The sequence below is a fragment of the Parasteatoda tepidariorum genome, chromosome 10 (assembly GCF_043381705.1).
Source record: "Parasteatoda tepidariorum isolate YZ-2023 chromosome 10, CAS_Ptep_4.0, whole genome shotgun sequence".
Taxonomy (NCBI): domain Eukaryota; kingdom Metazoa; phylum Arthropoda; class Arachnida; order Araneae; family Theridiidae; genus Parasteatoda; species Parasteatoda tepidariorum.
In genome coordinates, this window is record NC_092213.1 from 58,685,292 (window position 1) to 58,709,518 (window position 24,227).

General features: G+C 29.4%; 1 protein-coding gene across 1 annotated transcript in view; it reads left to right on the forward strand.

Annotated features, from left to right (window-relative positions):
* Positions 1 to 24,227, forward strand: part of LOC107436125 (protein gooseberry) — a gene marked incomplete in the record, with an annotated part of 85,424 nt that overhangs the window by 54,036 nt on the left and 7,161 nt on the right. Inside the window, 1 exon segment of the mRNA XM_043051558.2 lies at positions 14,155 to 14,354. Within this exon segment, the coding sequence (XP_042907492.1) occupies positions 14,155 to 14,354 (200 nt within the window).

Genomic DNA, 24,227 nt, shown 5'->3' on the forward strand with positions numbered 1-24,227 from the left:
AAAAAAAAAAAGATGAAATTTTATTTTAAAAACCGGAAAAAAAAGATATAATCTTTTTTTCAGCCCACACGATTTTTCCGCAAAACTTCTGATTGCTTTCTGATATTGTTTTTTTTCTTCCGGTTTTTAAATTAACATTTTTTTTTTAAATAAAATGTTATTTGTTATTTTTTTACTTATTATTTCCCACTCCCCTTTTTTTCATATGTCTATAATTTTTCTTTGTTTTATTCTTCATTTTGAACTTCTATGAGGTTTGCAATTTGCATAGTTCTGAAAACAAATATTCATAAGCGATTGCTTATGAATATTTGAATGACTTGCTATAATTTAATGGACCCTTGTCATTTTTTTACAGCTTGCATGCAATTGAATGGTAAAAGAGGAGTGTGTGCGTGCAGAAGAGGGTGAATCATAAAACATTATTTTAATTCGTATTGAAATTTATATTAAATTTATATTGAAATTTATTTCATATTTTTCAATGGCGCTTAAATGTTACTCTGTTCATCAAATATCGTTAAAATTATCAGACTTTTTATACATTCATAGCCTTTATTTCAAACTCAACATAACTCTAAACATTCCTATTAAAGCATTTTCAATCTATAACGATTACGTGAAAAAACAAGACAGAAAAGTATAGGATCAAATTCACCGAAGTCGCATCAATCATATGTTCAACTCCTACATCCCAATCTGAAATATCCGTACTCGCCTCTCTTTTTCCTTTCATAAACACGTGACTTAGGGAAGCCTGCGCCACCCGCTGCGTGAAAACGTTCTGGACACGCCCCCAGAGCAAAAAATAAATAAAAGAAACAAAACGGACATTTTTTGGGGGATAGAGTTCGTGATCGGAGGAACAGCAGTTGAAGATAAAAGAAGCCGCCAGCCACGCCTACTTGACTAACCCTTGCAATTAGGATCTGACCCCTCCCTATTTCTCGTTCATTCTCAAGTCTGAATTGTTCTTTTTGAAGTGTTTATTGTTATGTAGGTTATTAAAGACTACGTTTTGTTGAACACGTCACATGGATTGAAAAGGGTTACAGTGAGAGTTGTATTGGATTGTGTTTTTCTGCAGACGACAAAACGAAAGGACTTTTTTTTATTATTATGATCGTTTTCTTTTTCGGAATTATGTATAGGTAATCAAGAATGGTCTGGTTGCATAAAAGGAAGAATAGTTGGTTTATTTTAATGTCGGCAATTTCGCCTTTTTTTTTTTATCCTTTTGAATAGGTTGTATTGGATAGTTCTTAGCCTTGTTCTATTAAATCGTCTGCGTGTAATTATGGGGAATTATAAATTGGCAGTCGTTTTTCTCCTTCATACACTACATATAGAAAAAAAAAAGTTTCAAATTGGTTTGAAGAAAGAAAATTGAATAGAAATTTCTATTAACGTTCTTTCATTAAATCCTAAACAAATTTTTTACTTTTTTTATTATTATTTTTTAATGCAATGCAACATTATGAATTATACTTTTTTTCCTCAAAAAAGTAACAAACAAAATAAAACGCAAATGATCATATGGTTAAAATTGATTGCTACTGAAATTAAATGTTTAGTTTAAAATTGTGCAACTTGTATTTCACGCAACATCATTTACTTAATAATTTATTATTAATATATGACTAAATCTTATTATTTTATGAAGAATGTCACGGTTCAGTGACAGTTACGACAATTGTGGCAATTAATGATAAGATTAAAAAAATAGTAGCTCCATTTTTACATTTTAGACAGTGTTTTCAAAACTTTCTGGTTAACTTTTTTAAACTTAAAATATCAGCTTATTCGATGTCTACTATTTGACAATTATTAGTAAGTACATTTTGAAAATGGAAAATAATCTTTAAAAAAAATTGTCCAAATAGTCCAATATTTTTTATTAGTACAACTATATTATATTTATTAAATGACGAATACATTTTTTACCTTTCATATTCAATAAAGCCCGCTGTCGAAAGTTTGCCAAATATTATGCCAAAAATAAATGTATTATTTTTTCCGTTGACCATAAAAAATTGCATTTATACTGAATTGCAAAATTTGAAGGGACCCATAAATTAATTGATAAAAATCGATTCCATAATTTTCGGTATCAGTCGACGTGAAGTAGGATAAAATTTAAATTAATTCCTTGATTATTTTTTTCCTTTGCTTCTTTTGCTCTCAATTTATTCATTTAGATTTCCTGCCTCCAAATGCACCAAAAATATTTTAATATATTTTTCTTACTTTTTTTTGTTATCACGAAAGTTGTCATTTAAATTCTGTAATTTTTTTTTAATCGTGGAAAAAAAAACTGAAGTTCATCTTATTATTAATCATTAAAATTTTAAAAAGATGTAATCTCGAACTCTATTAAATCAAGCTTATTCGAATATACTAAAAGGAAACACAAGGAATTCTATTAATAAGACTAAAACTATTCTGGTACGCATTGAAATGTGGAAAAAGCTCCTTATTTAAATGAATTTGTTTCTAATAATTTTCAAGAATTAATTATTCTACTTACTGTTTGATGTTATTATGCTATCAAACATCAGAATGGAAATGGTAGAACTCGGATAAAATTCGAATAAATTTTTTAAAAAAAATGTTTGATTTTAATTAAAATTAAATTTGTAGTCCCGTTTTAACAAGAATTATTTTTCCGCCTTTAATTAATGAATAAAAACTTTTTACCTCCTCTTGATTAAAAATAAGATTTAGCTCTTAAATAATGCATTACTTTACGAACGCATTCTATTCAAAGCATCTGCCCGGAAGACACTTCGTGATGTTGCCATCTTTAGTATCGAAATTTAAGGAGAAAAATGAATTACACAAGCAAGGAAAGACCGATAGTTGCAGTCACGATTAGAAACTAACCAAAGTAAAATAAAAATGAATGAACATGAGGAAGGAGGGAAGCACCGTCTAGGAAGAAAAAAAAATGAGAAAGGGTACATTTAATGCGCGAGTAATAACCAGCAAGTTTAAGGGCTATACTATTATATAGCAAGAGTAAATGGAGTCGTCTTACCACAATGACAGCTTTGTCTCTGATGATACGGAGGTATGTAAAAATGGAGTAATGATAGCATCGCACGCAAAGAACAAGGTGTTCGTTTTCTGTATCTGATTTTTTTATTACACGTTCGAAATGTATGATATAACCGCCCGTTTTTGACCTAGATCAACATTTAGAAACCGATATTAATTTAAATCTTTTGCATGAGTTAATTGATAGTTCCACATCATTTTTGTTAACATTATCTTGTGTTATGATATTGGTTTGAAAGTGTATTTTGTTAAGGGATAAAACTTAATAAAATTTTTATGCCACTGACTGGTTATGTAAGGTAGAATTTTAATGATGCTAAATTGAGGACAAACTTTACCTTTTATCTTTTAGCTAAAATAATAATCTTTTGCACAGCATACAAAGTATTGTTGTGAAATATTATGCAACTTTCATATGTTTTGTTTTATTTTTAAAAAAAATCTATGATAAGAAAAGGAAGAGAAAGAAAATAAAGCAAAAGAAAATAAAACAACTTGTAACCGAAAAAATATTATTTTAAAGTACATGCAAATTTCTTACAAAGTATTTAAAATCAAATTAAATCTCTAAAAAATGAAAAAGGAGTCGGGGATAATGGCGTTTGCCTTCCTATGTGGTGAGCCAAGTTCAAATCACAGCGGTGACTGATCGATAAGAATTTCGCCTCCGGCTCTCTCAGACCATAGTGCTGACGCAAAATATCCTCAGTGGTAGCCGGATCATGGGTTAGAATCACTTTATCGCCTGGTTAACCATGGGAGATTTTCGTGATTTTTCTTTCCGTGTAACACAAATACGGGTTCATTCAATCAAGAAGTCCCCCATTGAGGCTAGCTTGTCCCAATGCTGGATTCAGGTGTTTGTTTGTTTTCTGAGTTGAGCTCAAAATTGCAAGCTACGAAGTTGAACGTTGATAGTCGTAAAGTCAAAATTGGGTCGGTTCTTCAACGACTGTTATAAAATATGAAATAATAAAAAAACGAATTTACTTTTTTCAAAACAATCTATTTATAAATGGTGAATTTAAAAAAAAAATTGTTTTCTTCTTTTCAATGTTAAACTTTTCAAACTGTTTTTGAACTAAATATGAATTAAAGCACAGATTTGGGATGTAAATTGCGCAGAAAACAGCAATGTTTTAAATACTATAATATTTGGTCAATGTATGAACCTAAGCACTCATTTTAAAACTATCACTCCCAATTGCGTTGTGTTTTGATTTCCAAAATAAATGAACAAGTTAATTAACATGAATATCGATATAAGTCGATAAAAAATTTTGATTTTAAATAAAATGCACAATAATTTTTTACTAAGTAAAACAGATATAAAAATAATTGCGCAAAAATTATTAATAATAAAATTTAAAAAAAATAGAAAAATTATCAGGAAGAAAATTAAACTGAAAAATCTGTGCATATTTTCAATATGCAAATCTTTTCTTGTTTCTCTAAGTGTTTTCTCTTGTTTCTCTAAGTTCTTAGGTTTACTTCGAAAGTTCCAGCAACAGAATCTTGGGTCGGGACCCATGGAGGCCTCTGGTTTAAAGTGGTACTATTGCATATCTAATAAACGAAAAAATTCCCTCTTTTTTTCGTATTTGCACTTTCATTTTAAAGTTTTTGGATTAAAAAAAAAAAAAACTATTTACGCATAGATAAATTTATTGAAGAAAAAAAAAACCGCGGCATTTGAAGTGAAAGACCTATTTTGTAATACCTCTAGGAGCGATTATTCTTTCAATTTGGCATCATTTTGGGATCAAGAAAGGAAGAAAGAAGACAGAAAAAGAATACTTTTGGCGGCGTCTTTATGAGCCTCAAAGGTCCTATGAATCTCTCTCCGTCTTATCAAGCTTATTCCTCGAGGCCCTGCAGAAAGTTTAAAGAGCGAGACGACGTTAAAATTGCCACTTCAAATGATTGTGACATGGTCCTCAGATTGCTGAGACGCAGATTTCAAATGGTGGTTTTATTCAATGATTGAGATTTCGCCGATGGGCAATGTACCAAATTTATTGTGTCATTCGTCAAACAATAATCTTTTACTTTGATTTTGATAGTCTACGGTGGTTTTTTAAATCGAGACAGAAAATTGTGGCTTAAATGCCCTTATTCGATGTAATTCATTTAGAGTTTTACTTCCTTTTATATCCTATAATAGAGTTTTATTTTAATTAATTTTTTTTCTTTCAATTCTAAGTTTCAATCACTTCCATAAAAATTATAATCTACGTTTACAGAAACTGGAAAATTATGCCCGCGTTAAATGTCTTTATAGAACTAACAACTGCTTGAAATTAAATTGCATAATCATTAATCATTGAAGTTAAAACATATTTCTTTCTCAAATTAAACATTGTGTCTTGAATAAAACAACAAAAATTCATTCATACACTCTCTTTACAAATAAATAATAATTTTTTAAAAAAAAACAAAATATAAATTTGTTGAGTTTTTAAGATGATTTACGAGCATGTTAGCTAATAACGTAACTAGTATATCATAATACGATTAAATAAAATATTCTGTGAAAATTACAGTGTATTAAAATTATTATGAAACATCGGATATTATTCGGAGGGTTAAAAACAATAATGAACTTGACCATTCAATTAAAATAACGAATAAAAACAAACATCACTCTATAAAATATTATTCTATTCCTAAAATCGGTGGGAGCTGTAGCTCCGTAAAAGAAGAAAAAAACGGATATTATTCTTGGGTTGAAACATAAACATTTTAGCATTCGCAAATGCATGATTCCCACAGAAAAAAATTATAATATAAATTGTTTGAGACAAATCGATATTTCAAAATTGAAATTTTTCCAAAAAAAATTTTTTTTTTACACTTATTTAGTACAATATGAAAGAAAATCCACCCTACTAATAATTAAATTAAATGAATAAAATAAAAAAAAAACTCTGTAATAAACAAGTCCAGGAAACAAAATATTTTTTCAAGGATATGCAACTCAAATAGAAAAGGGTGATATTTCATTCTTTAATTGAGATACTTTCCATGTTCTTATATACAATATTTATTCTTAGCTTTTATAACTCTTAATTTAGATGCTCTTAATTTGAATAAAAATTACTACATTCTTTCTCTTTTTTTTTCATGTTTTCAATGAATGGAACGGAACTGAACTGAGCTTTCTAACTAAACATTCGTCATTTGCTAAATAAAAACAGGTGAAAATCAGACGCTTTCATGCATAGTTCGATCTTTAACATTACATCCAATCAATTTTAGCTTCATGACCGTCATTTTCCAAATTTAATTTGAAAACCAAAACTAATTGCTTGAACACAGTTAAAGTTACAGCGATAAGTATTGCTGACAGATACACTTGCAGAACGCGTTTCTCAAAGAGACGGAACGGAACAGTGTAATGCTACCCTACGCAAATCGATTTTTTCCGAATGTCAGTGAAAATCCTACTTCAATAATTCGATTACGCAGACGATCTATTAAAGCTTCTCTTGAGTCATTTTTTCTCAAGCTTCAGAAACAAAAGCAAACACGTTTGCAACGCCCTCTGGGTATACACGATTCGTTTTGAGGATGGAAGAAAAGATGAAAAACAACGGATTAATGTTAATTACAATAGTAGTCAAGACATATTGGTTTACTACAGGCGGGGTTGAGGAATTAAAACATGTGAGAGGGGTAAAATTCCGGGTGGTCCGCACTATGTTGGGCTATAAATCTTTCAGACGCGTGACTTAGGGTGCCAGATATAACAATAAAAGTAATAAGTAAAAGTCGCGTGCCAGGTTAAATTACACTTTGAAGGTGTTGGAATGTTTGATCTCTAAGCTTTTCCTGCTCAATATATTACTTTTTTTTCTTTTTAGAAAATTTTAGAACATTGCAATTAGTTCTCAAACTAAGTTTTTCAAACGATTTTACTCATGTTCAAGAAAAATTGTTCTTAAATTCTTTTATTTTATTTTGTAAACGAAGTTATTGAACCAAGAATTAATATTTAGTAAAATGTCTAAATTATTATTATTTTTTTCTAAAATATCATTTTGTGTTTAAATATTCATATTAAGGGGGCAACGATTTTACTTTAGGGCTTTGTCGAACTTTAAAGCTTTGTCGAATTATCATTTAATAAGTATTTACTATATTCATAAAAATTAAATCAGAATAATTATAATATTCATAAACATTATCAATAATAGAATGAATATCGTATGAAATAGCGCTTTTTGCGAATAATATGCTATTTTCATAATAGCTGTAAGTTTGCAACAGTTATTCATTTTAAGTCAAGTTCAGCCAATTTATAGCTAATGCTGCCCTCTATGCTTATTGTGAAAATGGCATAAAACGTCAATATGGAATGAAAGTTACAGTTTTTGTGAAAATAAAAAGCGTTTGCTGTCTAAATTTTTAATGTATAAGAACTTATTGGGTTGACAGTTCAACGGCGGTCATAAAATAAAATGTGTAAGAACTTACTCCAATGCAGCATTACCCGGACGCATCTTTTTCTAAATCAGACATCATTTAGCACTCTAAACCACAATCGAATTTCGACAATTAACAATAGCGCCTATCTCTTACTCCTTCTCCGGCAAAATCACTTACGCGCAATGCTGTTCCTTAACATAACCTGAATCACCTTCCTGAGTTTCATCTGAAATATAAATATTCAAATAAAAATCATAATGGAAAAAGTTGATAAGATGGCGTTCACAACTTTATTAAACAATAGATTTGATATGTTATAATAAAAAGAGTTTGTATTTAAAATTATTAGACCGCAGTTATGCAGACATCGTAGCATTACTTAAGAGACTCATTCTTATAAATGGAATATATTTCTTTTAAATATGCCATTGAATAAGAAGTAGAATGCAGAACAATCAAGGGTGGTGAAAATGGTCATCTGCTAAGGGCTCTAAGAGGCTTCAAACTGGTGATATTCAAAAAAAATTTTTAATAATTTAAAATTTTCAATTTTTTAAAATTGCGCAGCATTTATAATTAAAATACCTCTTTAGTTTCATCATAACGATGAAATGTGAAAGAAGGCAATAGTATCCTTCTGTCTTGGGAAGAAAAAAAAACTTCAATCAAAATTATATAATCAGAAAAAATCAGATTTATTAAAAAAAAATTAAATGGTTATTTAAACAGGGACCTTAGAATGCAAAATTTTTCTAAAAGACATAAATTTTTTGTACATGAAACATGAAAATTAAACGATAGTTCATAAAATTTGAAGGATGGAAAAAAAATTTTACAAATTAAATTCGAGAATTTTTTTTTTTAAAGATAAAAGTGAAAATCTTAGATCCTAAGTGATTATATCCTAAACACACCACAGAAGATGAATACTTTTTGTCAAATGTTTTTTTTATTATTTTTTTTTTAGCATTGATTTAACTTAGCTCGGTTTTTCATTAAAATGATAATGTTTTTATTTTATAATTTTCATACGACGATTATTACGGTGTCTTAATTTTATGTTTTGACTTAGTTTTTTTAGAACTATTCTAAAATATATTTTAATGATCACAATTGACTTAGATGAGAATGACTTTTAGAACTGGTAAAAACTACTTTTTCATTTTCATAACATTAATATTTTTATGAATTATTTATATTAATTTAAAAAATTCCCATTTAAAGTAATCAATTCTGAAATTAAAGTGAACCACTTCTGCAGATGAAAATGTAAATTAAAATGCTATAATTTAAGAGAAAAAAACTAATTTCATTTTTAAATCACCACATTTATTGAAAACGTTCCGTTTATTATTAATACAGTTTTTATTAAATCTCTTTTAGATCTGTGATGTGGAGATTTTGTAATAGAAATTACAACCACTTTCCAACTAGCCAGTGCACTCAAATCTCTTTTGGCATCACAATGCTAAGTGGCGATGAAGGTTTTAAATGGTATCATTATAGCTACAGGAAGACTATTATCACCAAACAAAATTTTTCCAAATTTTCGATTACCTTCCGAATAACTTAGACCTTCTAATTTCAGCTGTAGTTCTGTGTCTAAGAACAATATAAGTTTTAATCTTTTCCTGTCCACTACAAGCAAAATTTGTTTCGATTATCGTTTCTGGAATTTATCGCTTCATGAATATTCTAACCACTTTTTAATAAGCAGGTGTGTTTAAATTTTAACTGGAATTTTGCATTGGATGACAATATAAGTATCAATCGTTTTCTGAACAGTTACAAACTAAATTGTTCTAGCTATTTCAACGTCTAAGAGAACTTAATGCCCATCGAAATTTTGATCTCCTTCCACTAAGCTACCGTGCTCAGAATTTCAACTAGTGCATGGTGCTACACAATTTAATATTTTCTTTGAGCTGTATAGCTACAAATTTATACAGCTCAAAAAATTTAGCCAAAATTGAGATTAAAAAAAAATTATTTTGATAATTTTTCATCTGGGTGGAAAAATGTCGCCAAAATTATTTGTCAGTTCTAAAGCCCGGATAATTCTTCACCGCAAGTATATATAGTTTAAGGCACTTAAACCGTGAAGAAAGTGTGTTTGGCGAAAAAATTCGAAAAACCATGTTAAAAAGGGCAAACTATAATTAAGGTTTTTGCAAAAATTGTAAGAACGAACCACAAAGAGCGTCAACATTTTTATTCCTTTCAAATGTAAAGACACGAAATTACTTTAACTCTTTCTGAAACTGATTTGGATTCGATGCCAAAATCGCATTTCGCAAATTAGTGGAAACATTTGACACAGTTGACTCGGTATCTCCTGGCATGAAGCTACCAATTGCTGTTTAACAAATTTGACGACTTATCTGCCAGTTATTGGAGAAGAAGCTCGTGATTTTACTCTATCTTTGATGGTGAATGAAAGTTATTAAAATTGCAAATGAAAGTTGTGAGCTCCAAAAGTTACAGTTAAAATTGCAAAAGTGACAATAAAAAAGTTAAAATTGCAACTGAAATTTATATATTTGGAACAATGATTACATATTAAAATTTTTTGTAAGTTTCATCCGTAAAAATAAAAACGAATGGAAATCATAATTAAATTTTATTGGAATCAGAAGTTATACTATACATTGGCACTAAAATTAATAACAGTCCGGAATATTTCTTGCACATCAGAAAGTTTTACACACAAAAAAGGAGAAATGTCATGTCATAAAAGTTCATCATGATTATACCTTTTGGAAATAAAATAAAGTTTACTTTTTTAAATAGCATTTTTTTAAATTGAATTTTTTTTTTAAAATTAAAGCACATAACAGATGAGAGTTTAGCACTTGTATTTCTAATTGCTTGTTAATAAATCAAAACAAATATACAAATTGGATTTATTATTTATTGAAACTCTTGTTGTGTTCACCATTTCCTTAGAGAAAAAAAAAGAAAAAAAAGAAGATGAAAAAAACGCCTCAGAAACCTTAAGGTACTTTAGAAATTTTCTTATTGCTTAAAAAGGGATATTTTAGATTATAATTTATATATAAAAAAAAATATTTAATCAGATTATTCAATCTTTTATTTATTAACTAATTTTCGTCTAAAATTTTTTTATTTTTAATACTTTTCTCAGTTTTCCTTCGTTTCACTTTTTTGCGAATCAAATTGTTAAATAATAGTTAATAGTCATGAATTATAAAAGGCAATGTAACTTTCTGCAACCGTTTACAATCGGGTTAAAAATATATAAATTAATTAATCAATTTTACAGAGAGACATGTCTGTTGTTGGCGAAAAAGTGCGCATTATATTAAATAAGAGTTCTAAATGATGTCTGATTTAAAAAGGTTCATAAAATTTAGCAAAAACTGAGAGTAAGAAAATAAATTACGAAAAAATAAATTAAGAAAAAATATGAATAAAATATAAATGAAATGTTTAAAAGTATAAAATAGCAATTTATTTTGATTATTTTATTAATATATTTATTTATTTATTTAAATATTATTTGTTTATAGTGTGATTTTTTCTCAATGAACCTTTATGCGTTTGATAAGTTTACATTCTTTGAACCAAAATTGGTAAAATAGACCAAAAGAAGACCAATATTAATAGGAAATATGGGACATTATATATATTCAGAACATGAGCAAAATTTTTCTGATTTCTCACGCCTTTACTATTAACGAACTTACAAAATAATAAATAAAGTAGTCTGACTAATGTTTAATAATAAATAATTTCTGTTAAATTAGATCATACATTACTTAATTTAATTATTTTTTTAAAAAAAATCTTATTTTACTGCTTGGTTTTTTTCTTTTTTCCAATCAACTTTAAGACTTAAATGAATATGCTAAGTATTCATTTTCGCTATTCTTTGATGCAAAAGGGGTCAAATAGGCCAAAAGAATTAAAAGGCAGCCAGACTGACTATAAAGGTTACCGCAAAACAGAGGAATCATCATTAGTTTGAACAGCAGAAAAAGAACACCGTTTACAGACGTGCGACCCCTTGTGAAATTCGAGCCAAGGGTGGCGCGATTTGCACGAAACTCATTAACTGAGGGTTAAATTTAATGAATTTCGAAAGTGTTCTCACTTATTTTTTGTATGAAGTAGATTGTAATGTTTTATGTTGTAGGTCAAGAATAATTTATTTTTTTATACCCTCTGACAAACATGAATATTGTAATAGGATATCAGGTTGGTTATGAAATTTGGCGCAGTAATGGAGTTAAACGTATCTGTTTTCACTGTTTGGCGAAGCTTTTGTCTCAATTATTTCAGACGATTTAAAAAAGATATAATGTAATATCTGTTTCGTTGATAAATGATTCTAAATGACTGGAATGTTTCGAAATTGACTTGTAAAAGGAGAGGGAAACGTTGATGTTAATAGCTAATTTACTTAATTCTAAATTTTAAATGCTTATGTTTAATAATACATTTAACTGAAAATCGGATGTGCCACTCCTGTTTTTAATCTTAAGCCACTCCTGGTTAATATAATTAAAATTAATACATTGCGTGCGAAGAAAGATATGTTTATGGATAAAAAAGATATCAGAAGATGGAAAATAATTGAGTTACAATTTTTTTTACTCGATAATTAAATGAATCGTTAAGTTCTTTTTATTGTTTTGTATTAAATTTTTTTGTCCTCAGTAAAATTGGTGCCTGCCTTTATCGACAAAAATTACTTATATCTCTTTACGCCAGGTGGCTCATGAGGCTACAAATTTGGCGTGCCATTGCTGCCGGTCCGTGACTTGCAATCCCCCAACTTAGCCATACCAAGTTGTATCCTTTCTTTATTATCATTTATCTGATGGTTAGTTTCCGCCGGCCTCTTTTTCGTTTTCCATCTAGAGCCCATGCCAAAGCCGTTCTAGTCAACACAAATGAAGTTATTGTAAAATGTTTAGTATAAAACATTACGTTAAAAAATGAATAAAATTATTTTCGTCGATTTAAAAAAGGTATATAGTGAGCCCCACTTAAAAGAATACCATTGGTTCTAGTCAAGCCAACTGTATCAAAATGAGGTTTTATCTATAAATTTCTAAGATGGTTTATATAAGCATTTCATTCAAGTGTCTCATCACTTTGGATTGCATCGATATCTATCATCCATGTGTGTGGCGCACTCATAAATGAAAATTCCTAAGCATACAGTTTGCCAAAGAAAGAGACACAGTCCTTTATAATAGCGAAGTGTTGCTTGCAAGACAAGCGTGAGGTCCACGTGGCCAAGAAGATTCTTGTCACACAAAGATTGGCTTGTTCTTTATCTGTGTTCCTCGGTTATTGTGACAGAGTGCGGATTACTACAATTTGTCACAAAAGTGACGACGCGGAACCCTCTTCTCATAAGATTCGATTTGTCACTGAAATTTAAGCATGGTGTCTGGGATGAGGAGTTTGTGTAATGCTTTTTGGACCACAAAGATGAGCTATAGGAGGATTCTTAGAAGAAAATAATATGGCCAAAAAGAGATTTGTTATTATTGAAGAAAAAAAAATCGCTAATAGGTTAAGTATCAGACAAATAAGTGTTCATGGATTCATATCGTAAATGCTTTACATAGGTTTAGACTTAGTCTTATAGAAAATAAAATTCTTTATAAAAACGTGCAATAAATTTTCACAGATTTTTTCTTCTTCTTCTATTACATTAGAGCTGTAAGGTTTACAAAAAAATAACTGCAATGTTTCCCGGCTTTGGTACAATTGCTGCGTAACTACCACTATAAATATTAAATACCAATTCACTAATTATATAAGACATGTTAACTTAAGTCTATTTTGAGGTATTTTTTGCTAAATGAAGGTTGACATGGTCGATTTAAACATCCCCAAAATGGTGACCCGGACGTGATATGAACTTGCTAACATTGGTGGATGGTTCACATTAAACAATTGATTTGCCTAAAAATACTGCTTAAAGGAAGAAAAAAAATCCTGTGAAGTAAATAAAGTCTTCCAGTCAGTAAACAATATTGAAGAGAAAAAAATGTAATAATGAGCAAAATGCTATAAATAAAAAAAAATAAAAATATAATGAGCAAAATTCAAATAAATAAATAAACAGCATGAATTCACCAGTGGTATACGCTCATCGAATTCTATCACAGTTAAAATTCTGGAAGGGGAGTAATGTGGCGTAAATACCACTGTAAGTATTAAATACCAATTCACTAGCATATAAGACATGTTAACTTGATTCTATCTTGAGGTACCTCTTGTTAGATGAAGGTTGACAAGGTCGAGATAACCTTCACCACACAATCAATTTTCAAACAATTTAAGACAAAAACAAATGGATTTACTATTAATCTTTGAGAATATCAGAAAATAATAAATCGTCATAAAAGCAGTTGACAGAAATAAGCAAACTCGGTCTCTATGGTACATAAATTCTGAACAACATTTAAAGCTCCTTATTCTTAAGTTAGAATAAATTCTACAGAAGTAAATGCCTCATCGTTTCCCCACAAAATGTTTTTTTTTTTTTTTTAAATGAGAAATTGAACTATATAAGTGACATTTGACGCTAACATTTTAAATGAGTGCAAACAAAAACAAGAACTTTTTTTTAGTTTTCAAATGAAAGCAATTGCATTCTAATAAGTCTCTTTTATTTTTTTTATTTAGCAAGCGGCGAAGAAGGAGGCTCAGATTGTGATTCAGAACCGGGCCTTACTTTAAAAAGGAAGCAAAGGCGATCTCGAACTACTTTCACCGCTACTCAACTAGAGGAATTAGAGAAAGCATTCGAAAAATCCCAATATCCGGATATATATTCGAGAGAAGAGCTTGCTCAGAAGACGAGTCTCACCGAAGCCAGGGTACAGGTGAGATTATGCATATCTCGTCACGCGACAAATCACAAATATTGAGTTCAGAACAAACTAAAATTTGATAACATTTAAATTTTAGCAAAAAAGAAAAAAAACGAAGGGGAAAAAACAAATTATACTGATTTTGATATATATATATATATATTAGTGCTCATGTTATTGATTCTTTTAGCATAAATTGCTAACTATTACTTTCTAGTTTATATAATATATACTACCCTGCAGTAATGGAGGAGACACGATCAGATTTCGGAATTCTTTTAAATTTGTTNTATATTATTATTAAAAAAAATCTGTAAAGTGTATTACAGCATATTGAAGATTTATTTGGGGAGAAAAAATCAGTCATTTATTTGTTTCAACCTTACATAGAATATATCAATTTGATTTGGCAAATCGAATTCAAATATTTGACAATTTTTGAAGATAAGCTAAGCATACAAAAACATGTCAATTTGGATACCTTCCTTTAAGGTTAATTTAAACCAGCCTTAGAAATTCGTAAGTTACACTATTGCAGAAACTATTGTACAATTGAGAGTTAATTATAAAATAATAATTTTCGAATGAAACAACTTGTAATCTACGCAATTTTGTAACATGACAATGAGTAAGAATTTAAAAAAATTGTAAATTTTCTTTGCCGTGTTTTGCTTTATGATATATACGTTAATAATTCTAATAAGAATAAAAATAAAGCCATAAATCTGATTTGAATATTGAGATATAAATTTGATATGAGCTTTAAAATAAAGAATTGTACCGATAATAAAAAGAAATTTTTATCTTATTAACATTTAGATAAAATGCATTTCGCTTTTAAGTAATTTACGACAATATTTTGAACTTTTCTTAAAAACAGAGTTTAACTAAAATATAAATTTTTTTTTAGTTAATTTCATCTTATAACAATGTATAAAATTCTAATGATTTTGATGCTTCAAATTTATTACTTCTTTCATCGTATGTTTCTTGACCACCCATTTATTTATTTATGATGTTAATCTTTTTTCTACCCTCATGCCAGAAAAAGTTAATCTTCTTGATCACGTAAAACAAGCCGAATCAAAATTTTTATTATTTTATTCACACCTCCAACGTCGTATCCGTGTTATAAAACTCACTTATCATATCTAAAGCCGATTATTATTTCTTCGCCTCGTTCGTTGCTTTATGACTTGATTCTGAATCCTTAATTGCCAAATTGAGTGCAACGGATTATCTTTATTACTTCTACTATACTATAAATTTATCCAATGTTGGCATAAAAGCAACAACGCCAAAAGTGTAAAAATTTCCTTTTCTTCTCTCTCTCTCTCTCATTTTCTTAAAGAAAAATAATAATAATAACTTGTGCATATTCTTACTAGCCTTGTAGTTAGACAAAGGCTTAGCTCATATTGACAATAAAATATAACAATAGCATGGCTTGCATGTTCACAATCGATTCCCTCGCCAAACTTGGCTCTATAATTTGTGGAAAATCTGAACTTATCTGATTACCTGGGAGACCACATGCTTTTTTCAATTCTCAAATTTTCTACACACAAGGCCTTCACCATCGACTTTTCTAACTCACCCTATTAGTAGCCAACAGTTTCACCTCGTTTCTAACAATTTTCAATTTATTAATTATGTGATACCTGCCAGTGAGGGTGTGGGTATCTCGATCCTGATTGGTTGTTGAAATATGCCATTTGTTTACGTTGGCAACTGTTATTTCCATTCTAATTCGAGTAAGCTAAGCCTGTCAAGTATCAATTCTTTTACGCGGCACATTCTATATTCTCTCACAAAGATTTTAATTCATTTACTGCATATTTCTTGCTTAACACAAAGACAGGCACGAAACCATGTAGAACATAAACTAACTATGCATCGAAGTTGCCAGGTACGCAAAACGAAAATATATACGGTTTCAATTAATGACATAAAAATAATAATAAATCTAAGTTAAGTAAAAGATGTAGACGGTAAAAAATTATACTTTAACAAATTCGATGAGATACGACGTTGTATTTAATTAAATTCACGTCAATTAACATTCCAACGTATGTGGAGAAACTTAGCTCGACTTTAACACGTCATCTTGTTTATAAGCGATCTGGGACTGAGGTCATAGATCACGTGTCTATGGATCAGTGATCGTCTTCTTCCCGAGTTGCAAGTATCCAATTATCTTGCACTAAGTTGTTTTTTGTTTTCCTCTTTTTTTTCGTTTCTGTTTTATTTTATATTTTTATGGTTTTCTCAACTAATTCCAATTTCTTTTTATACTTTCTTGTTTTGTTATTTGTTTAGCTCTTAAGAACGCCTTAATTTTTAGCCCTATGGAGCCACTTCAAGCTTAAAATCTTTCGAAAGCATTTTTTTTGCAAATTTTTTTTTTCAAATAAAAATTTAGAGTTTTTTGAATTTCTTTTTCCATGTCAGGCTCCTGCTCCATAAAGGAGGACAGATTTTATATCTGTATTGAATATTCTTAGCTTAGCTTTGAGTGAAATGTTTTTATTCCTTTAAAAATTTTTAAGAGTAAGAAAACTTATCCGAGTTTTATTTAATCTGTTTATAACATTGTCGTCAGACACTTCCTCTATTAATAACTATACAATCTACTCGTGTTGAATAATTAACCTCTCATTAAAATTTTTACATTGGAAAGTACGAAATTCAGCAGATGTCAACTTTGTTCGGCGAATATCAAGAATTACAAATCGCCTTGGTGAATGTCTGAAATTCAGTGATTGAATGTCAACATGGAAAGAAAAAAAAATGGGAAGAAAAAAAAATTCGTTTACGTTATTTTTTCCTTTCTTACAATCCTTCCATCAGTGTATGCTGAATATCGACATTTGCATGGGTAATTGAGATATAATATTTAAAAAAAATATCTTATTCAACATTCACCATCAGTGAGTGCATTTTGAATATCGACATTTGTTGGTATAAGAGAGATATAATGAAATTCATTAAATATTACATTCACTAAAGCGAGTAAGTGTTCACCGCTGGATGTTGACATTCACTATAATTTCGGTTTCATGTAAGCATAATCAGAATCACCATATGATACTTGATTCTTACAATTTTAGAACAAAACTGTAAGAACTTTTTTGATAAAATGCTTTTTTTAAATTCTTATTTCAGCGAAATTGGAAGATACTTTGCAAAATATCACAATGATAAATATGTTTCTATAACTTCTTCGAATAGATTTATATTCAGTGTTCATAGCACTAAAACATGTGGCAAAGCATGATTTTAATTTTGTACAAGCTGCCAAACAGGAACAAAATAATTGGGCCGCTCCCATACTCAGATGAATTATCTCGTTTAATTTGAACACCGCTCGTTGAATTATTTTCGCTCTTTAAAAAGCCCCATTAGTGAATTAAAAGCTTTCAATTCGTGGAATAAGTAAATAGAATAAGATAATTCATGCTCATTTGGCAGATGTTTCTGATATGCATTCGTTTGTCTTGAATTCAACTAATCTGAAAAATCAATTGATTTAAACACTTGAAAAGTTTGAAGCATTATTATGATAAACCACATTTTCAAATAGCTTAAGAGAATGTGTTTAGTTATTGTTTTCGAAGAGAATACTACGATTTCTATAATACGATGTTTTTGTCTATGGTTCTGACATCTAGTGTATATTTTAGAAACCAACTTTGAAACAATACTGAGGATCTGTTTTTTGTAAAAATATCACCGTTAGAAAAAAATTGCGGCTAATCACTTCAAAAGGCCTTCAATAAGCGGTTGCAGCGTCTTCTAAAAAATAAAATAGTGATAGACGTAGACGAATTATGATATTTGTCGCCTATTTTTGGAATAAACGAGTTATAATAATTTTTACGGAATTATTAACAATAAAAGCAATTATATCTAGTTCTAAAACTTGTTATGGTGATATTTTTAAAATAAAATGATGTCTGAAAATTAAATATTTTGCTATCGTTCAATTAAATTTTTAAAAAAATGTTTGTTAGTTTAAAGTAAATTGGCTACCATATTTTAATTTTTTATTGGAAGCTGTGATTGCTGCTTAGTTAGTTAAAAGTAAATTTGAGCGTTAATGTTTCGAAGTCAATCTTATAAACTAATTCAAAGAAAAATTGCCATTATTTGATAGTATAACTAGTTTTTAAGTTAAAAACAGTTAAAAATCAAAATGAAATTTTTTTTTAAAATTCTTTAAGAAGAAGCAGAATTTACATGTCTTATCTGTAAGAAAGAAATTTTTAAATATCGTGTATATATTCTTTTGATATTTAATAAACCGTATAATTAGTTGGTTAATCCACATGAAATGAATCTTTAATGTATTAGGAATTAGGTATGCAATTAATCGCAAAAAAATACTGCAAAAAGTTTACATTGTGACCCGCATTTGAAGTTGTCTTGCCATATTCGGCATTGGTGAATTAAAAAAAAATTTTAATTTCATCTCTTACAACACAAAATCTTATTTATTAAAAGTCCCACTAAAATAAAAGAGTTAAAATCTGAGGATCAACCTCACAAATCGCTTTTCTCCTTAAAGCACTTCTTTAAACATTTAGCCTATATTTATAATGAAATTTTACTTAATTGACTTTAAATTTAAGTAAATATTTTAAAATTGTTCCATAGATGATAAGTAATTGATGGTGTTGAGAATATATTTTACATAATTTGATTAAATAGTTTCAAAAAATTCGTAATTGTGATCAAGGGGCAGCTCAAATATTACATAAGCCCCTAAGGGCTGGGCCTGTTCTAGAAATGCAGTGACCCTAGGCTCAGAACTGTCAGAAGCCCCGTAGTCGTCACTTTAAACCAAATTTACATGCTGTTTAATTATGAAGTGTTTTTAAAAGTGTTTATAGCATAAGTAAACTACGATATGATAGTAAATTTGAGCATATATTTATCCCAATTTTTGTTATTTCATAATTCTAAAACACAATTATTTTATTTTTATTTTAAATCCGTGGTTGAACAGCCGACCCAGATTTTGGGTTTACGTCTAATAATGTCCAACTCAGTAGCCTTGTAATTTTAAACCAATCCAGAAGACAACGAAACTCCTGGATCATACCCCCAGGAGTTTAATTTGTTATAGGAGCATGGAGGACTTTGTGACTCGACAGATTTAGCGTGCATCAGTCACCATTTACTACACGGGGAGCCTTCTGACATGGCATGGGCCCAGTGTCTTACCAACCAGGCTATCCCGGCCCTAATAGACAATTATTAAGGAATAACACGAAATGAAATTATTTATAACATTTAGGGGGAGTCTTGCATCAGAAACGCTTTGGGCTCGAATCCCGGGTAAAGCATGGATGTTCTTTCCTTCTCTATACTCTCTGTCCTTAATGTGGGAGCAACGTTGGCCCAATTAATATGGTGCCCCCGCAAGAGTGGCCAACAAATCTGCCCTTCAGATGCCTGTATGACGAAAGGTCATTCTACAGGTTGGCAATTGAAAAAAAAGAGAAAAAAAAAGAAGACATTTAGGGGCCCTCAGAAATGGGGGGGGGGGNACTTGTGCCTCTGAGGCCTTACGATAAATCAAGCACTGCTAAGGGCGATGGTGTTTGATATTTGTTTACTTTTGATGACAAATGGCAGTGCTTAACATTAAAATTCCCTTTACTTCAATTTTTTTTTTAGCAAAATAGAAAAACTTAATAACAAAAAGTTATACTCAGAAAAATTACATATTTGAAATAAAAGTTGAATTTGAGGAGAAAAAACTGGAAAAAATTTCTTTAAACTGTTTCAGAATTAAGAAGCTTTGAACACTAAAGAAAAATATAAAAGATTCATTAATGATATGTTCTGCACGCAATTTTAGAAAATGATTTAAAGCATCAATTTTTTTGTGCATAGCTACATCTTTTATTTGAATTTTTTCATAAAATTATCTTACTGCAGTAAAAGTCAAAGAGAGCAGGAGAGGATATTACGATTTTCTTACGTAGCATAGTGGGTGTGGTGGGAATTTGCTTATTTTTGCGGAGAGAGGGAGTCCTCAAAGATTGGCAAAACTATGCTTACGATTTCTTAGATCGATCCCCTACCAAAATTTACTTATAAAATATAATCCATCACTTATAAAATATAATCCATAAAATTATTGCATGTTATGATTTTTATAAATTTTAGTAACAACCTAATATATTTTTAGCAACCAGAAAAAGTACATAAGTATAAGCATATTTTTTACCTGTTTTTTTTTCTAATGTTACCTCATATGTAACTCAACTCTTAATTATCCGCAATTACCTGACTCGACTCTATTGATTATAGAGACGGATAATCTACATGCAAGATAGATAGACAGAGAGATAGAAAGATAAATAGATAGAAAAATAGACAGACCGACAGGTAGGTAGATAGAGAGTCAGACAATTAAATAGATAGTTCGACAGACGGACGGACATAGATTAGATGGATTGATAAAGCTTAGTTTAGGTTCAAGTAAATTTATATAAATAATTTTCATAAAAGTCCGAAATCTACAATAAATTATTCTATAGTATTCTATAGAAATATCTAACTCATATCATGATATGGAATAAAGAATGCAAACGACTATCATAATAACTTTTTTTGATTAATAAAACTAAAAAAAAATAATATGACTACTCCTCCTTATGAATGAATAAATAACAATGTCCAAACTAAAGAAAGACATTTACAAAAGAAAAGAAAAACTGAAGAGTAAAAGAAATAAGACTGCGCCTGAGAACAAAAAAACGAAACCTGTTTGGGGTGGGGATGGCCATGCAGACCCCCAGGTGTGCACCATGGATTAGCCAAGGTGTGAAGATGAGTAATGTCACTGAGTGTTAGATCATTACGGCATAGGTGAAGACGATGCGGTAGGTGTCTAATACAAAAAAATATCTATAAAAGGGCCGTGCTGGACCGCCTAGGGTAACCTGTAATTAGACGGCCTCCTTCCCGTCAACGACATAGGGGGTATGCGGGAGTTAAGTGCCCCCCACAGCGTAGGCATCAGGTAATAGATTGTTTCTTTTTACCGTCGACTTTTGTTCTATGAACCACTTTTAACACTCGTTTATTAGCAGGTAACGTCATTTCATTTCGATCAGATTAAGATTTTTTTTTAAGGAAATAGGTAATTATTGTTTTTCTTACAAATTGTCCTATTTTGTTGGTTTAGTGTAATATTCTACATTAGGGCTAAACTTAAACAGAATTTTAAAATGGTGAAATACGTTCAGGAATTGTAGATTTTTCCTAATTAGATATTTTTCGATTCAACTAATTTACCTCTCCAGTTTAACTAATTGCATTCAATATTTTTGTTACCCATATGAAAGGGAGTTAAATAAATTTATTTGAAGAAAAAAAATCCCAATATCACGACATTTTTCAAGTAGTTTAAATTATTTAATTTAACCAATTGTTAATCATTAATTTAAACCTTTCATCATTGTGCTGTAAAATTTATCAACATTCACCAAAATATCTTATTCTATAATTATCGATAAAACTCGTGAAATTATAGTATTCGTTGTTGCATGGCATCCGATAATTGTCGTTATCGATAAAACTCGTGAAATTAGAGTATTCGTTGTTGTATGGCATACGATAATTGCAGTTATCGATAATACTCGTGTTATTATCATATTCGAAATTTATCGTTGTGGATAGTTTTCTTATACGCTGTTAGAATTTTCATTCTATAAAAATACCGGCAATACCGATAAAATAACCGGCAGCAGTTGGTCCATCCAATTAAACGTTAAGTTTACGATAAAGAACATTTTTTATCTTTACGGTGTTGAAACCGTTTACTACTTATTTGGTCAAAAAACCATGAATAAAAACAATACGGATTTTTTTTTTAACCATTTTCAACTACTATGGTTTCAAAACCATAAAAAAGAAATTTTATTGGATATTGGAGCTAGGTTTTTAGTTAGGTAATGGGCATTGGAGTTAGATTGTGGTTGAATTGTGGTTTATGAAATGAACCAAGGAATGCGGTTTAATTTGTTTATCTGGTTCTTTCAGCTATCGTAAGAAATGGGAAATACTAGACTTATTTGTGTTAAGCATCTTTATAGTACTGCCACCCATGATAGTGAGAGTATCGTACCCTGGACTTTTATTCTAATAGATCAGTGTCACAAATTGGGGACTGCAGGGGAAAAAGTTCCATGATTTTTTTCGGGAAATTTCTAACAGTGTATTTGATATTTTTCATAATGTATAGCTTTCCCGATACATAATGAAAATGCTTTTTAAAATAATTTAGTGAAGATTCAACAGAATTGATAAATCACTATAAATCGGTATGTAGCTCAGCTATATCATTCGGTATGTAGCTCAGTTATATAATCGGTATGTAGCTCAGCAAAGGATTAATAAATTATTGTATTTTAGTGCAAAAAGCTATTGTAAAAATAAAATTTTCAGTTAAATTATTAAAAGTAGGAAATGCTCATTTTATTGTTACAAATTACTTCAAAATTTATTCAAAAATTATTTAAATATTTTTTTCTACGCAACATATTTACATGAATGAATATAAGCTTTCCTTCATTTTCTGCAAAAAGCTAAATTATAGCGAGATTTTCGCAAACAATGCAGTGACATATTTTAAAAATTTTAAATAGCAAAACATTATTGAGAGTAAATTTCGTATTGGGGAGAAAACCACCATAACCGATTTATGTAGAGCCTATTACCATTATTTTATTCATTATTCTCTAGTAATGTAACTAAACTAAATAAAAAAAAGCTACTATACGAATTTAACATTATAAAAATTTGGTAACAATTTACTAAATAAAATTAAAAATGAATTTACTTAAAAATTCTATAATCAATAATGATTTTAAATTAATGATACTGAATTGATACACTTTACATTTACTTCATATCAAAACCGAATAAATAAAATAAAATACGTTATATACTGAAATAAAAATGGAAATGTTACAATAATTCCCATATTTTGATTAAGCAATTATTAAGCGAAATGCAGAAAGAAAAATATTCTTCCTCACTAGCACATAAATAAATTTACAAACTAAATAAAGATATTATGCAAAAGAGTCTTGCCCGCAGACGAAAATAATCCTGTTCCAAACTGTGTAGTTGCCAACCCAATTTTAGAAATTTATTTGTTCTCCGTTGCAAGCCTTTGATTACAATACTTAATAATAACTTTGATCGTCAGTTATTCTTGTTTGATTAAACTGTATGCTGGAATATTTCGAATATAAATACAGTGATCTTTCTATAATCTTGGTTACATTGAATATTCATGGAGCAATTATACGTTCAATGTCGAATGATTTATGTATTCTAAATGTATGTGAGGTCTACATTATCGTTTGCTTTTGTTTTCATTAATAAATGTATTCTTTGTTATACTGGTGGTAAAAATATTATGTAAAGGCATTACTATTTAAAAAAATGTGAAGATTTTCTATACGAAAAATATTTAACTGTGATAAAGTTTAAGATTTTTTAGACAAGGCTAGCTAGAATACTAAACTTTGAGAGCAACAGATTAATGTCTTTTACTCATTATTTGATAATTTCTGGCATGGTAATATTTCTTTCTTGTGAAATGTACCCTCAAACCTCATATCACCCCGCTCCTATGCCTTGAGGTATCTTCCAGATCTGCTGCTTTTATTGCAACAAAAGAATTAAAAATTGAATTGTATAAATTTAAGAGAATCATGTGTTCCGATCAAGTACAAAATGGCCTACTTAGTACAGACTTGAAAATTCACAGAAAAAGAGTTAAATTTTATTTTTTTTTTCGTTATTTTAATAATAGCCCACATCTTAAACGATTTCCTTTTTTTTTTTTTTTAAAGAAGC